The sequence below is a fragment of the Phyllopteryx taeniolatus genome, chromosome 1, assembly GCF_024500385.1.
Source record: "Phyllopteryx taeniolatus isolate TA_2022b chromosome 1, UOR_Ptae_1.2, whole genome shotgun sequence".
Taxonomy (NCBI): Eukaryota; Metazoa; Chordata; class Actinopteri; order Syngnathiformes; family Syngnathidae; genus Phyllopteryx; species Phyllopteryx taeniolatus.
The window spans coordinates 20,150,337-20,164,377 of NC_084502.1; the positions used below are offsets into that span (position 1 = coordinate 20,150,337).

The window sequence follows — 14,041 nt, forward strand, 5'->3', positions numbered from 1 at the left end:
GTTCTGGTTTTAAATGTCAACGTGATTCATCTACACACAGAGGATCATTGAATACAGATCTCGCGATACTACCGCAGTTGATGGCTGCAGGTTAGGAGGAACTGTTGGAACGCGTACTGGCTTGACGGTGTTTATCTCTACACACATGGACCGAAAATGGCAGCTGTGATTCCTATTCAATGAAATACAAGTGCATTATAATATTCTCTTTTCCACCGTACGGACGGACTGTGAAATGGAGGCCGGTGAAGGTAATTTGATTCAACATGCTAAAGAGCTAGCTTGTTACTAATGTTCAGATGCACTTGATCAGTTTAATCATAGAACTTTTTATCATAGAAGGCAATTATTGTTGGAACCTCTTGTTTTTAATCTTGTTTAGCGCTGTTGCAGTAACTAATTTAGAATTGTAAACACAAGCAAAGACTGGTGTAAAATGCAATCGGTGTTCATCCATATGCTGCGAGTCACGGTACTGGTTTATCTTTTACAGTCCGGTATCCCACTTTAACATTAACGTAAAATAAAAAAATTATTATTGACTAATTTTTGGATTCAATCAAAATTACATTGTCACAGCAATAATATTACACAAACACGGATTCATTATAGAGTACTAACAAAACAAAACAAATAAACAGCAATGAAGAGGGATTACAAGACATTTGAATCATCTAATTAAAAAAATCTGTAGTAAGAAATATTGTGTAATTCTGATAATATTTGAACGATTAGTGCAAAGTGAAAAGTACATTATTGACTGTGAGTGATTATATAATGGCATTGTAGGACTATAATACACTCAATATGCACAGTGTATGAAACATTTGTTGATATGCATAATATGTATGTATACTAGTTTTAATGCACATTGAAACACGTCAGGAATTTGAGTCAGTATCACCATAAGGTGTCTTTGGTACTTTTCGCCAAAATAATTTTTTTCCTTTAATCTTAATATCCATTGTAAAGAGATAACATGTTGTTAGAAATGCATATTGGTCAAATGCACAAACTTTTTTTTTTTTTTTTAATGGATAAACTGCTAGGAGACGATGTCTCCGCAAACAGCAAAATATGTGAGCTTGCTGACAGGGTGGACAATGACAGGTTGGACTTTTTTGCATTTTATGACCTCATGATGGACCTTCACTATCAGCAAATTGACTGTGTACTGTTTAACAAATACGTCTTGTATTTCTGAAAGGTTTTTATTGGGCTTTACACGATCAGGATTTTTGGGACCGATCAGCGAGTTAAAAAAAAACGATAACCGATCACTGATCCGAACACAAGATGGAGGAATGTGTCTATTTAAATGACCTGTTCATTTACTGTGTGTACTTAATTGCTCAAAAAAATTATATTTACAATAATTAATGTATCTTTGTTCATCGATTTATGCCAGTGAGGCATAGTGACAGACTGAACAAATGAATGGTCTTCAATTAGATGGCAGGAAGCAAGTACAATAATTAATGTATCCACTTTTTGCGACATTTTTGTTTGTTGGTGTGCCGTGAGATTTTTCAGTTGTAAAATATGTTTCTTGGCTCCATAAAGGTTGGAAATCACTGCTCTCGTCAGATCGTGTGTTCTAATCAGTCAGGTCAAACCAACATTACAACGTGACAGAAATAATGGGTGCTAACTTACTGTAGTTAAATTACTTTATTGTAATTAAATTACTTCACCCACACCAAAACTTTAGAGCATGATTCAACAGAACGGCGGCATGTTTACGTACAACCGTCAGTGCTAGCAGTAGCTTGCTAGGCTACATAACGTTTTGTTGCCTGGTTGCGAGCTGTATCATATTAAAAGTACGTGAACATACCTCAAGCAAGCCTTAAACGAACGTCCTCTCCTGTCCTGAGCACCGGTGACCACCAACACACCTTTTCCCCCCATTTTCTCCTTATAATACAGTCGGCGCGATCCACTCTTGTTGTCGTCGCCACGGTAACGAGTGTATCCGGTCGCATTTGAGTTGACGATAAAGCCCAATGATTGTAAAAAAAAAAAACGGGATGCGGTGGTGTCGGAATACAAAATTTTATTGCAGTAGTCTGAATCCTGAAAAAGCAAATTTGTCTTGTAGTCTGATCCCCAGGCATTACGTGTTGTCTGTCTCAGACGTGCGGTCTGTTCCACACCGCCGACATGTTAAAACAAAAAAACAATTATTATTATTTTTTTTTTAATATAAATCTCCCCACCTTTCCTAGTTTACAATACGTGACAACAACAACACATAGTGCTTCGGTGAACGTGATGAGTGAATGTGAACCTCAGGGATGGATCATTAACTGAATGAGGAAGCACTTTAATTATTTTGTGAAAAAGAACTGAACGATTCGATGAACGAGTCTTTTGGATGAATCTTTTTAACGAACTGATTCAAATGAGGCGGCACGGTGGCCGACTGGTTCGAGCGTCAGCCTCACAGTTCTGAGGTGCGGGGTTCAATCCCCGTCCCCGCCTGTGTGGAGTTTGCATGTTCTCCCCGTGCCTGCGTGGGTTTTCTCCGGGCACTCCGGTTTCCTCCCACATCCCAAAAACATGCATTAATTGGAGACTCTAAATTGCCCGTAGGCATGACTGTGAGTGCGACTGGTTGTTTGTTTGTATGTGCCCTGCGATTGGCTGGCAACCAGTTCAGGGTGTACCCCGCCTCCTGCCCGATGACAGCTGGGATAGGCTCCAGCATGCCCGCGACCCTAGTGAGGAGAAGTGGCTCAGAAAGTGGATGGATGGATGGATGATTCAAATGATTCAGTACACTCAAAATAACTGCCATGTCCATCACTATACAACAAAGGAAAGACATTTCAATATACTTATAATTATACTGGTATGTGTGCAAATGTTTGGTCATTTATAAAATGACCTCGGAGTTTCATTATTCTGCTACATTTTCATGATGGCTGAGTGATTATGATAAGGAAACCAAAGGCACTTAATAGTTATGTTGACCCAAAAGATTTCCCACTCAAGGGAGTTGTCAGGGATTTGGGGCTCCGTGAAAAAAAATATCACTTGTTATAGACATCAATACCGCAAATTCAAAATACTATTTTTGAGGACGCTTGTCAGTGGTGGGCCTTTAGAATCGTCATGACATATAACAATAATAATAATAATAATACATTGAATTTATAGGTGCCTTTCTGAGCACTCAAGGTCACCTTACAAAGCAGATAAAAACAGGGAGGCAGCAACAACAACAGAACAAATGCAGAGCATGAATACATAAAGATAAAAGTAAAATGTAAAAAGCATGTGTGAAAAGTGTATAGAATCAAATGACGAACAGGGGATTCGATCATGTAAACCAGTTTAAACAGAGCGGAGTAGATCATGTCTGCATGGGAGAAGGGGAGGTTTTCTCCCTCGTACGGCATCCCTGGTCCTGCAATCCCACCAAAAGTGACATGCTGTGCTTCCATCTTCAGGTCTGAGTAGTGCCACGCCCACAGATGAGATGAATGGAGCTGGCACCTTGATGGACTTCCTGGAGGAGCCCTTCCCTGACGTGGCTACTTATGAAGACTTCCACACCATCGACTGGCTGAGGGAGAAGTCAAGAGATACTGACCGTCACCGCAAGGTTGGTGAAGATGTTGTTGAGCCGCTGCCTCTCAGTCTCACTAAAACTGTGCACGAACACGTGCATTTTTCCTCTCAGATCACAAGCAAGAGTAAAGAATCCATATGGGAGCTGATCAAGAGCCTGCTGGATGCCTGGTCAGGATGGGTGGTGATGCTACTGATTGGACTCCTCTCAGGTTTGTCAGGAGCACGTGGAACACCTCCAGAACTCTCTTACAGCAAGTCTTCCATTCCTGGTCCATTGGATTAGTTAATTATACAATTGGGACACATTAAGGGCCCAATAATTTTGGGAAAGCCAGAGAACTCATAAGAGCCGTGTTTTGTTTGATTTAACTTGTCCTGAGTGCGTGGGAATTGGGTGTATCTGCCCATCCTGTGTTACGTTGCGTTTAAAACTCCTCTGGGAGACTCCAGCACCAGTTGTCACAGTGCGCTGAAATGACCCACAGACCCAAAGGAATGCTGAGTTGATGCAGAGTTTTGTTCTAGGTGATAGGGCAGGACTCTTCTTTGTGACTGGCTCCGAGTCAGATCGTCTAGAAGGTCCAAAATCGCATCGCTAAATAGACGATATCTCTCCATAATTTGTGTTTTTGATCTTTCAAAACTGTTTATTCGAGTGGAAAAGGTCCGTTCTTTCTCTCACCTCCCATTCTGTCTACACCGACTCCTCGCTACAGTATCTACAGTCATGGTTATGCACAGCTGTGCACCTGTCTTTCAGACATGCGATTTAAACACTTAACGTCAACCACCGCAATTTGTCTCAGGTTTGGTAAGTCACATTGCGCATGCTAAATGAATCTATTTCACGTACACAGCACCACTAGACGGAAACATGGAAAATAATTTTGACGGCTAGTTTACCCATTTCGCAGATGCAATCCTGGGTCCCCGCCTGGTTAGTAGATCAGCTGGCACGTTTGTGTGAACAATCAAACCTTAAGTGTCAAATTGGAATGAATAATTTCATGCTTGGCACAATAATTTTGGCCTCGTTCGGGTGTGCTGTTATGTCTCCTCAAGGTACGTTGGCCGGTGTCATCGACCTGGCGGTGGACTGGATGACGGACCTGAAAGAAGGTGTGTGTCTGTCCGCCTTCTGGTACAGCCACGAGCAGTGCTGCTGGACGTCCAACGAGACGACCTTTGACGACCGTGACAAGTGTCCGCAGTGGCAGAAGTGGGCTGAGTTGATGACAGGCCATTCTGAGGTTCGAACAACAGGACATTTAACCATGACGTGATAAGTACCAGATGGCGAAAGCTCTCATGGCAACCACGAGGAAACAAATTCTTACATGTCATTTGACCAAGGCAGAGCAATTTAGAAAACAGGGGAAATGGCTTGAATAATGGTTTTAGCCTTCTTCATTACCGCCATAGTTTGAATGTGTAAAGTGTTAGTAAAAAGGAAGATGCAATGTGAGTTAAATGGCTTTAAAGGGAGATGGAATGCTGGCTGTAATTTACATTCTAACTGGTAAATTGATTCATAAATAGACGTTGTAAAAATCCAGACATAGTTAACATTTAGCGATGGGCGAGTACTGAAACCAGGTTTCGGTATCGGATGATACCGGCTTCCAAGGTATCAGATACTCATGAAGGCTGCTTACTACCAACCACCGATATTTAAGGAAAAAATAATCTGACATCGAGTAAATCCTCCTCGCCAGTCGTTGGTGCTACACTGTGGTGGTTTGACACATTGGCAAATCATTATGTGTGTCAGAAAGAAAGAGAGGATTTTGTTCACAATTATCTGTCATTGTGTTCATAAAAATTTTATGTCTCAAAAGTACTAGTGTATCAGTATCGGTAAGGACTGTAGTGTAATACCGAATCTGGTATCGGTCTGAAAAAAAGTGGTATCGAACATCCCAAGTTAGTAAAATCATTGAGGGTATGGCTAATTAATTGATTTTTCTGTTGCTTGGATTCATGTCACAGATGTGCTCTTTTAGTGAAATGGTAAGAGTGCTAGCAGGCTAACCATTATGTTTTGCAAAATTATTCAAAGACAACCCAACCAAGCAACATACCTGTGAGAAAATGCCTTCCACAAACCCAATGATGGAGCTTTGGTTCCCAGTCTGTTCCTTTAGAAGTGGCGGTTAGCCCACCGAGCAGTCTTGCGATCGTCTCTGTACAAGTTAAATATTTCAAGTGGCACTAAGCAGGCCTAAAAAAATGGCATGTAAATTCGACATGCCACAGAGAAGAGTAATGTTAACAAGCCTAAGAAATATGAAATAATGAAAAAACTCACTAAGTATATAAAATCAGGCTTCAAAACTTGAACAATAAGGGGCACCGCTCAGGTCTCAGACCCTGTGGGCGTGTCGAATGGCTGCGCCAAAAGGAATCAAACATACTTGTATAGCTTATACAATGGAAAATCACGTTAGAAGGCTCAACTTCAAAATTGAATGGTTATTGTGGACTATAATCATAAAAATAAGCACACAGGTCAACTTACCCTCTTTGTTAATGACATAATGTCACAGCCGAACACGGCACCTGACGGCAGCGGCATGGTAGGAGGAAGCACAGGTAGTTAGACTGTCGGCACTGCCCCATTCACTAGTATCAAGTTACCCACGAAGCCACGTTGTCTCTGGTGAAAGTTGACAAAACTATCTGTTGAAAAATGCGCACTGCAGAGTTGGGTTCTGATGTTGATGTTCAGCTGACCATCTGCGTGCGTCTTTAAAAAGACAATCCATTGCTTTTTATTTCCTCATTTTTTGGGAGCTTCAAAAAATGTCACCCAGCGGTTCGGTAAATGGAGGCATCCAGCGAGGACACATTTTCAGGATGTAGCCATCGTTAGCTTGCTAGCTGCATGCTGGAGTGGTAAATGGGCTTTGTTATGGAAGCTAAGCACAGGTATCTCACCACTGAGTAGCAGCCAAATGAAATAACGTCACTTTGTACTTATATAGTGGGGGAGGGAACTCGGGCTAGAAAGTTTATGGCCCACGGGGGCTGTGTTTTAGTCCTAACCCACAAAATCAGGGAAGTTCAAATGGTGAAAATTATGCTTAAGATATAGCTCAACAATTCAGCAGTATATTGTTATAAGTCTTTACATTTTCAGCACTTATACTTAACTAGCACTTATATTTAATGTATTTAGAAACAAAACACAGATATCTGCTTAGTGCCCCTTTAAGATATCAAGGGAAGTTCAATTCAGCTCAACAATAACAACTCGTGTTCTGCCACACTTGAGTACCCAGGTCACCTAATTTACTCTTTATTATGTGCTAAAATTAGAAGGTTAACACATTGTGGTTTTGTTTGTTTTACTATGAAAGCATAAAACCATCGCACATCATGTTTGACCTTTTTAGGGAGCGGGAGCATATGTGCTAAACTACTTGCTGTACGTCCTTTGGGCTCTTTCCTTCTCCTTCCTGGCTGTGTCACTGGTGCGAGTGTTTGCGCCGTATGCTTGCGGCTCAGGAATCCCGGAGGTGAGCTAGTGATGTGGAATCGGGCTTTCGCAAACACTGGAGGTAAAACTGACTCTGACGCGTTTTTAGATCAAAACCATCCTCAGTGGCTTCATTATCCGTGGTTACCTGGGAAAATGGACGCTGCTCATCAAGACGGTCACGCTGGTTCTAGCCGTGTCGTCGGGCCTCAGCCTCGGGAAGGAGGGTCCTCTGGTCCATGTTGCATGTTGCTGTGGGAACCTCTTCTGCAGCCTCTTCTCCAAGTACAGCAAGAACGAGGGCAAACGGCGAGAGGTATTGGTTTGTGCGTTGTCCCTTATTATGTGATTTGTTCGGATACGCCAGCTCATCACGTGAATTGTTGTGTATGCAGGTGTTATCGGCTGCAGCGGCGGCTGGCGTGTCGGTGGCTTTTGGTGCACCCATCGGAGGGGTTCTCTTCAGCCTGGAAGAGGTGGGTTTTTTGGTCACCATGTAGCATCTTTTTTTCCTGGATATTCCTGTTCTGGTGCGCCCATGTTTCAATTAATCAAGCCAGAGAAGTACCAGTGGTTGTCCTGCATCCCTGAAGCATTTCCAATTATCTCATGCTCTTTTGTAAAGTTGTACAGGTGAAGAAATGCAACCTGGGCAAAATATTTGCAAGTTGGAAGCACATACCTTGAGTTAAAAGTTTCCAACTGGTGGATGAATGGGGCGTTATGTTTTTGAAAATGTTCAGCGCCATTGATGCTGTGATTGCTTTCCAACAGGCTTCTTTTCATACACAAAACAATGTGAGTGTGTGAATGAGAAATAGTGGTAGTGGGGATCATAAAACTCATAAATATATAACATCCATGTTGTTAGTGGAAGCAGTGCGCCTGAGGTAGGCCGATGGATAAATATTTAATTTAATTAAATGGCATTTGGTTGCATTTCTATTAAGCAGATTCTGAATTTTTACGTTGAAACGTTCCAAAAAATAAGTTATTAATTCCCATGGCATGTAGGGGTGCATAATGGTAGTCATGTTTAATTGGTGTTAGAATTTATTAGCGGATCCTTCGAAAGTGTTCTCTCCTTTAAAGGGTCCCTTGACTTAAAACGTTTGCGAACCAACTGCTTTAGGCCAATCAACCTCGTCCTTGTCTCCTGCAGGTCAGCTACTACTTCCCTCTCAAGACTTTATGGCGTTCCTTCTTTGCCGCTTTGGTTGCTGCTTTTACGCTGCGCTCCATCAACCCGTTTGGCAACAGCCGCCTGGTGCTGTTTTACGTGGAGTACCACACTCCCTGGTACATGGCCGAGCTGGTGCCCTTCATCCTGTTAGGCGTCTTCGGCGGCCTTTGGGGGACCCTCTTCATCCGAGCCAACATCGCCTGGTGTCGACGGAGGAAGATGACCCAGCTGGGCAAGTATCCGGTCCTGGAGGTCATCGCGGTGACGGCTATAACTGCCGTTCTGGCGTATCCCAACCCGTACACCCGGCGCAGCACCAGCGAGCTCATCTCTGAGCTCTTCAACGACTGTGGAGCATTAGAGTCGTCGCAGCTCTGCGACTACATCAACAACCCCAACATGAGCCGACCTGTGGACGATATTCCCGACCGCCCAGCTGGCCCCGGCGTTTATAATGCTCTGTGGCAGCTGGCGCTCGCTCTCGTCTTTAAAATCGTCATTACCATCTTCACCTTCGGCATGAAGGTCAGTCCAAATCAGTTTGCATTAATTTTTTGCTGCTGTCAAGGGACTTTTACTGTTGTTGATACGGCTGTTGTTGTGCCCGTTGTTCTGTGTTGTCCCTCAACCCCTCTATTCTGTTTTCTCTCTCTATCTACCCTCTGTCCCTCTATTCTGTCTCTACGTCTCAACACAACCACACAGAGCCTGGGTTCTGTTGACGGTTTCTTCCTTAGATGGAGTTTTTGCTTGCTCATGTATGGTTTGGTTGGTTTGAGAAGTGTGCTTCTTGACCTGCTCAATGTTTAGTCTCGCCTGACAACTTCTGTGGTGAATCGGTGCTGCAGAAATAATAGATTTGACTTGACAAATCAAAACTCTGGCGCGACTACTGTGATGTCACCAGATCCCGTCAGGCCTCTTCATTCCCAGCATGGCAGTGGGCGCCATCGCAGGGCGGATTGTGGGCATTGCAGTGGAACAGATGGCGTATCACCATCACGACTGGATCATCTTCAAAAACTGGTGCCGGCCTGGCGCTGACTGCGTCACACCTGGACTCTACGCCATGGTGGGCGCCGCCGCCTGTCTGGGTGAGGGAAGATCTTGTTTCTGAATCCGTGCTGCGGCCTTCTTGTGTGGAGTTGGCATGTTTGCAATGGAAGCGTGCTTGAGTTGTTTTTCTTCAGGGACTGCAGCAGCTTCCTCTGAAATTATATAAATATATACTTGTTGGCTTCATTGAAGAATCTAAGTTATGAGGCCCGTCAGGGACATAATGTATGAGAGTTTTCAGTCGTGTGTATGAGTGTGTTTCAGTAGTCTTGATGAGCAAAAGAATTTCACTACTATGTGTGTGTGTTTCATTTGTGTGTGTGAAAGCGCCCAAGTAGTGAGCGACAAAACAGTCAGTGTGTGTGTGAGAGCATATTTGTCGTGTGTTTCAGTGGTGTGTTGAGAGCTTTTCAGTAGTGTTGTTTCTGTAGTGTATATGAGCACAAAACAAATTGGTGAGTGTGAGAGTTATAGTAGTCTCTAAGTCTGAAAGTGTTTCATGAGTTTGAGCGTTTGAGTTGTGTGTGAAAGCCTTTCAGAAGGGTATGTGAGCGAAACAAATGTCAGTAGTGTGTGTGAGCGAAACAATGCGAGAAAGTGGTTTAGTAGTGTGGTGATAGTAGTGTTCAGGGCTCTAGACTGCGACCAAATTTATCGTAAATGCAACCTTTTTTTCAGCTTGAGCGATTAAAAATTTCATCTTGTCTCATTTGTGCAAGTGCATGTTGTAATGGTTGAAAGTCGCCTTTTTTGCAATCTCTTCCTCCTGGATGAGAGACAGAGAGATAGAGAGAGAGGTGTACGCAGTCAGTACTGTACATTGCAGTACTGTGTGTGAGAGTGTTTCAATAGTGTATATGAGCGGAGAAGTGTGTTTCAGTAGTGTGTGTGTGTGTGTGTGTTTGAGAGAGAAAGCGTTTCAGGAGTGAATGGAAGTGAGAGTAGTGAGTGAGAGAGAGAGAGAGAGTGTGTGTGTGTTTCAGTAGTGTGAGGAGCTTTGTTGTTTATTGTTTTAGGCGGTGTGACCAGGATGACTGTGTCATTGGTGGTCATCATGTTCGAGCTGACCGGTGGTCTCGAGTACATCGTCCCGCTAATGGCAGCCGCTGTCACCAGCAAGTGGGTGGCGGATGCCTTCGGGAAAGAGGGCATCTACGAGTCGCACATCCAGCTCAATGGGTACCCGTACCTGGATGTCAGGGATGAGTTCACGCATCGCACCCTGGCCGCTGATGTTATGAGACCCCGTAGGAATGACCCACCGCTGGCCGTCCTCACGCAGGATGCCACCACTGTGGAGGATGTGGAGATGTTGATCAAAGACACGGATTATAACGGCTTCCCGGTGGTTGTGTCCCGAGATTCGGAGAGGCTCATCGGCTTTGTGCAGCGCAGAGACCTCACGCTTGCCATCAGTGAGTCAGCTCGGTTCTCCTTTGACAGGCCGTACATGGAAACCTTGGACATTGATCCACCATTAATTAATAGCATCCATGTTCACCTTAGAAAGTATTTTCATATGGCTGACTTGGCTTCTACGCCACCTGAGCAGAAGTCAAATGTCAGGCTGGTGAAGTGGTCTCAGTGTCTTAGTATCAGAGCAATTTTATTACTTTACACCGAACTTTTAAGTACAAATGTACAATATCCCGATTTTTATTTTTTAACCCTTCAAATTACAGTATGTTTTTACAATGCGCAGGTTGGAAACAACCTCGTATTTTTATATATTCTTGGGCCCACCTTTTTTCCCTTATATTTCTAATAGACTGTACACCGATCTGATCGATATCGGACGATAATTAGCATTTTATGCTGATCAGCTCATCGGCTTTAATGTCATAATTCGCCGATTTGATCAATGACTTCATTGATTGGCTCCGCAAAAGACATTTACTCCACGTCGCCGTCGTGTACAGTATATTTAAATCCAAAAGCTAGTTTATTTTTAGCCTTGCCGCGTGTCTTTTGACGTTGTACTGTAAATATCTGACCACAAATAAAAGTTATTTTTAAAAAAATGTCAGCGGTGTGGGACAGACGACACGTAATGTCCGGATCAGACTACAAGACAAATTTGGTCTTTCAGACTACTGCCATAAAATATTGTATTCCCACGGCACACCAACAAACAAAAATGTCCCAAAAGGTGGATACATTAATTCACGTATTTACTTCCTGCCATCGAATAGAAGACCATTTATCATTTGTTCTGTCTGTCACTATGCCTCACTGGCATAAATAGATGAACAAATATACATTATTTATTTTAAATATTTTTGGGAGCAATTAAGTACACAAGTATATGCAGTAAATGAACAAGTCATTTAAATAGACACATTGCTCCATCTTGTGATCGGTTATCCTTTTTTTAAACTCGCTGATCGGTTATGGGCTCCAAAAATCCTGATCGTGTAAAGCCAAATTTCTAATGGTAGTCTTTTTACAGCCAGCTTCTACTTCTTAATATCAAATGTAATTGTTCTCTATTGTCAAAAGAAAGTAGCTCCACTTGTTTAAATCAAAATTCTGACATTAATTTGTTCATTAAGCCATTAAACGCCTCTTTCGGAACTAAGCAATGACATGAAATTGCTCCCTTGTCCCAAAATGTATGAATTATGTAATCTGGTATAAAAAAAATAGAAGGTAACATTTTCAAGTGTTGCGTCTAGAATGAAACCCATTTTGAACAAATTGTATAATTAAAGCCAGTAAATAACAAGGAATTTTAAAATATAATAAATCAGTTGGGCAAAAGTGGTCACAAGAGAACCAAAAGATTGGAAATGACAAAATCTGACAAAAGTCCCCACCCTTGGGAAGCTTCATTACATTCTCAATTACACAGCTAAATTTGTTAATATCACCCTTTGTGTGTCTGCACGCAGAAAATGCTCGTCAGAAACAAGATGGCGTGGTGAGCAGCTCAGTCGTGTACTTCACCGAAGACGTGCCGCAGCTGCCAGCAAGCACACCGCAGGCTTTGAAGCTTCGCCGCATCCTCAACCTTAGCCCCTTCACCGTCACTGACCACACGCCTATGGAGACGGTAGTGGACATATTCCGCAAGCTGGGTCTGCGCCAGTGTCTGGTGACACGGAGCGGGTAAGAAAAGAGGACGCGTCGTCACAAAGTCATTCTTTTTATCGGTTGCTTGTTTATTTGATTGTCGTCTCGCCAGGCGTCTGCTTGGGATCATCACCAAGAAGGACGTTCTGCGTCACATGGCGCAAATGATGAACCAGGATCCTGAGTCCATCATGTTCAATTAGCCTCGTGACCTTCTGTGAGAAGCCCCTCACACGTGGACAGGCCAGCCTCAACTTGTGTTGTGACTGTCTACCCGCATCGCTCAACATGTTCCACATGCCGTGAGTCAGTTATTGGTGGTGTCGTACCTTGACTTACGAGTGCGCCAGCTTCCGAGTATTCCAAGTTATGAGCTGTCCCTCTGTTGTTGTTTTTTTTTCTTTGTGTTGTAAGCTAAAACTTGAGGTACTAATGGCGGCAGCGAACGCCACAACATCCGCCCAGCATCCTATAAATAGTGGTGCCTTGAGATACGAGTGACCCAACTTAAGGTTTTTTTTTTTTGCTTTTGCTTTTGCTTGTGCTTTTGCTCTGACTTGCGAGTAAAATATTTAGGTACGATCACTGAGCAACAAGCAGCAGATTGTGAACAATTTTCATAAAACGAGGCTTAATGCTGTTTAATGCCACTCTGTTGAAGTTTACTGTCAAACCAAACATAAAACAAAGGGAATTACACATTTTGCATTTAAAACAACAGTAGTGCTTTGCCTTCAAGTCTGCTAGCTTAAAGCTAACACATAATGGACAGGCTAACGAATAGCATTTTTGTCGCGTTGTTATAACGCTTCAAGCAATTGATATTTGAAAACAGACAGTGCAGCTACAAATGTATACAAGACAATATAACAGCACTCACAGGCATAAAATGACTAGTAGTCATGCAGCTTACCTAGTCACCTAGAGTATTAAATTACTGCCTCCCACTGGATGAGTCACACCACCAGTCCAATAATGACCCACAAACTGTTTGATTCTTTACTCTATTTATGTTATTACTGTTTTGATAAAGTACAATATGATATTCTGTTTTTCTTATTAAAACACATTATACATATTTTGTTGTTTTTGGGTGGAGGCTGGAGCGGGTTGATGGCATTTCCATTCATGTCAGAGGGGAAAGATGATGTGAGGTATGAGTGTTTTGAGTTATGAGCATGGTCAAGGAATGGAAAAAAACTAAGTAAGTAATATAACTAAGTATCTCAAGGCTCCACTGTACACGAGTAAGTTGGAAACTCAAGAACTGCACGCTTACCACTTTCCAAATCTGCCTACTGTAGATGCAGGGTTTCATTTGTGCTGTGAAGAAAAACAAAGGTGACTGAATTGTTTTCAAGAAGTAAACAAAAGGCATTTTCATGTCCTATGTCATGCTTCTGTTGTGGTGAAAAAGAACCTAACTCAAGTCAGCTGCTCCCATCTGTCACACTGTATTCCTCATTTCTAAATGTTGCTCTAAACATCCCATTTTGAAATGCCAAGAGAATGTATGTAATGTATGTGTATTTATGATTTAATGTATTTGTATTTAGTTGGGGACACGTGAATTGATTTCAACTATTAATATATTAAGACATTTGCACTTTGGTTGTAATATGTAAATGCAGTCATTCAAAATAAACTGTTTAGCTGACCTTTAATATGGTTTT

At 42.5% G+C, this 14,041-nt stretch overlaps 1 protein-coding gene across 1 annotated transcript; it reads left to right on the plus strand.

Moving 5' to 3' along the window:
• The first annotated feature begins 46 nt into the window (after window positions 1-46).
• clcn4 (chloride channel, voltage-sensitive 4) lies at window positions 47-14,032 on the plus strand. The gene is made up of 12 exons (XM_061779594.1): window positions 47-251; window positions 3,456-3,610; window positions 3,689-3,788; window positions 4,642-4,829; window positions 6,975-7,097; window positions 7,167-7,373; window positions 7,453-7,533; window positions 8,220-8,765; window positions 9,148-9,334; window positions 10,313-10,711; window positions 12,188-12,404; window positions 12,481-14,032. The coding sequence occupies exons 1-12, from the start codon at window positions 236-238 to the stop codon at window positions 12,569-12,571; spliced, it is 2,310 nt and encodes a 769-aa protein (XP_061635578.1). The 5' UTR covers window positions 47-235; the 3' UTR covers window positions 12,572-14,032.
• The last annotated feature ends 9 nt before the right edge of the window (window positions 14,033-14,041 follow it).

Excerpts from the sequence above, each read along its gene's own strand:
- clcn4 (XM_061779594.1), top strand. Across the intron at positions 7,098-7,166 it reads GCGGCTCAGGAATCCCGGAG|ATCAAAACCATCCTCAGTGG; the intron begins GTGAGCTAGTGA and ends ACGCGTTTTTAG. Across the intron at positions 10,712-12,187 it reads AGACCTCACGCTTGCCATCA|AAAATGCTCGTCAGAAACAA; the intron begins GTGAGTCAGCTC and ends GTCTGCACGCAG.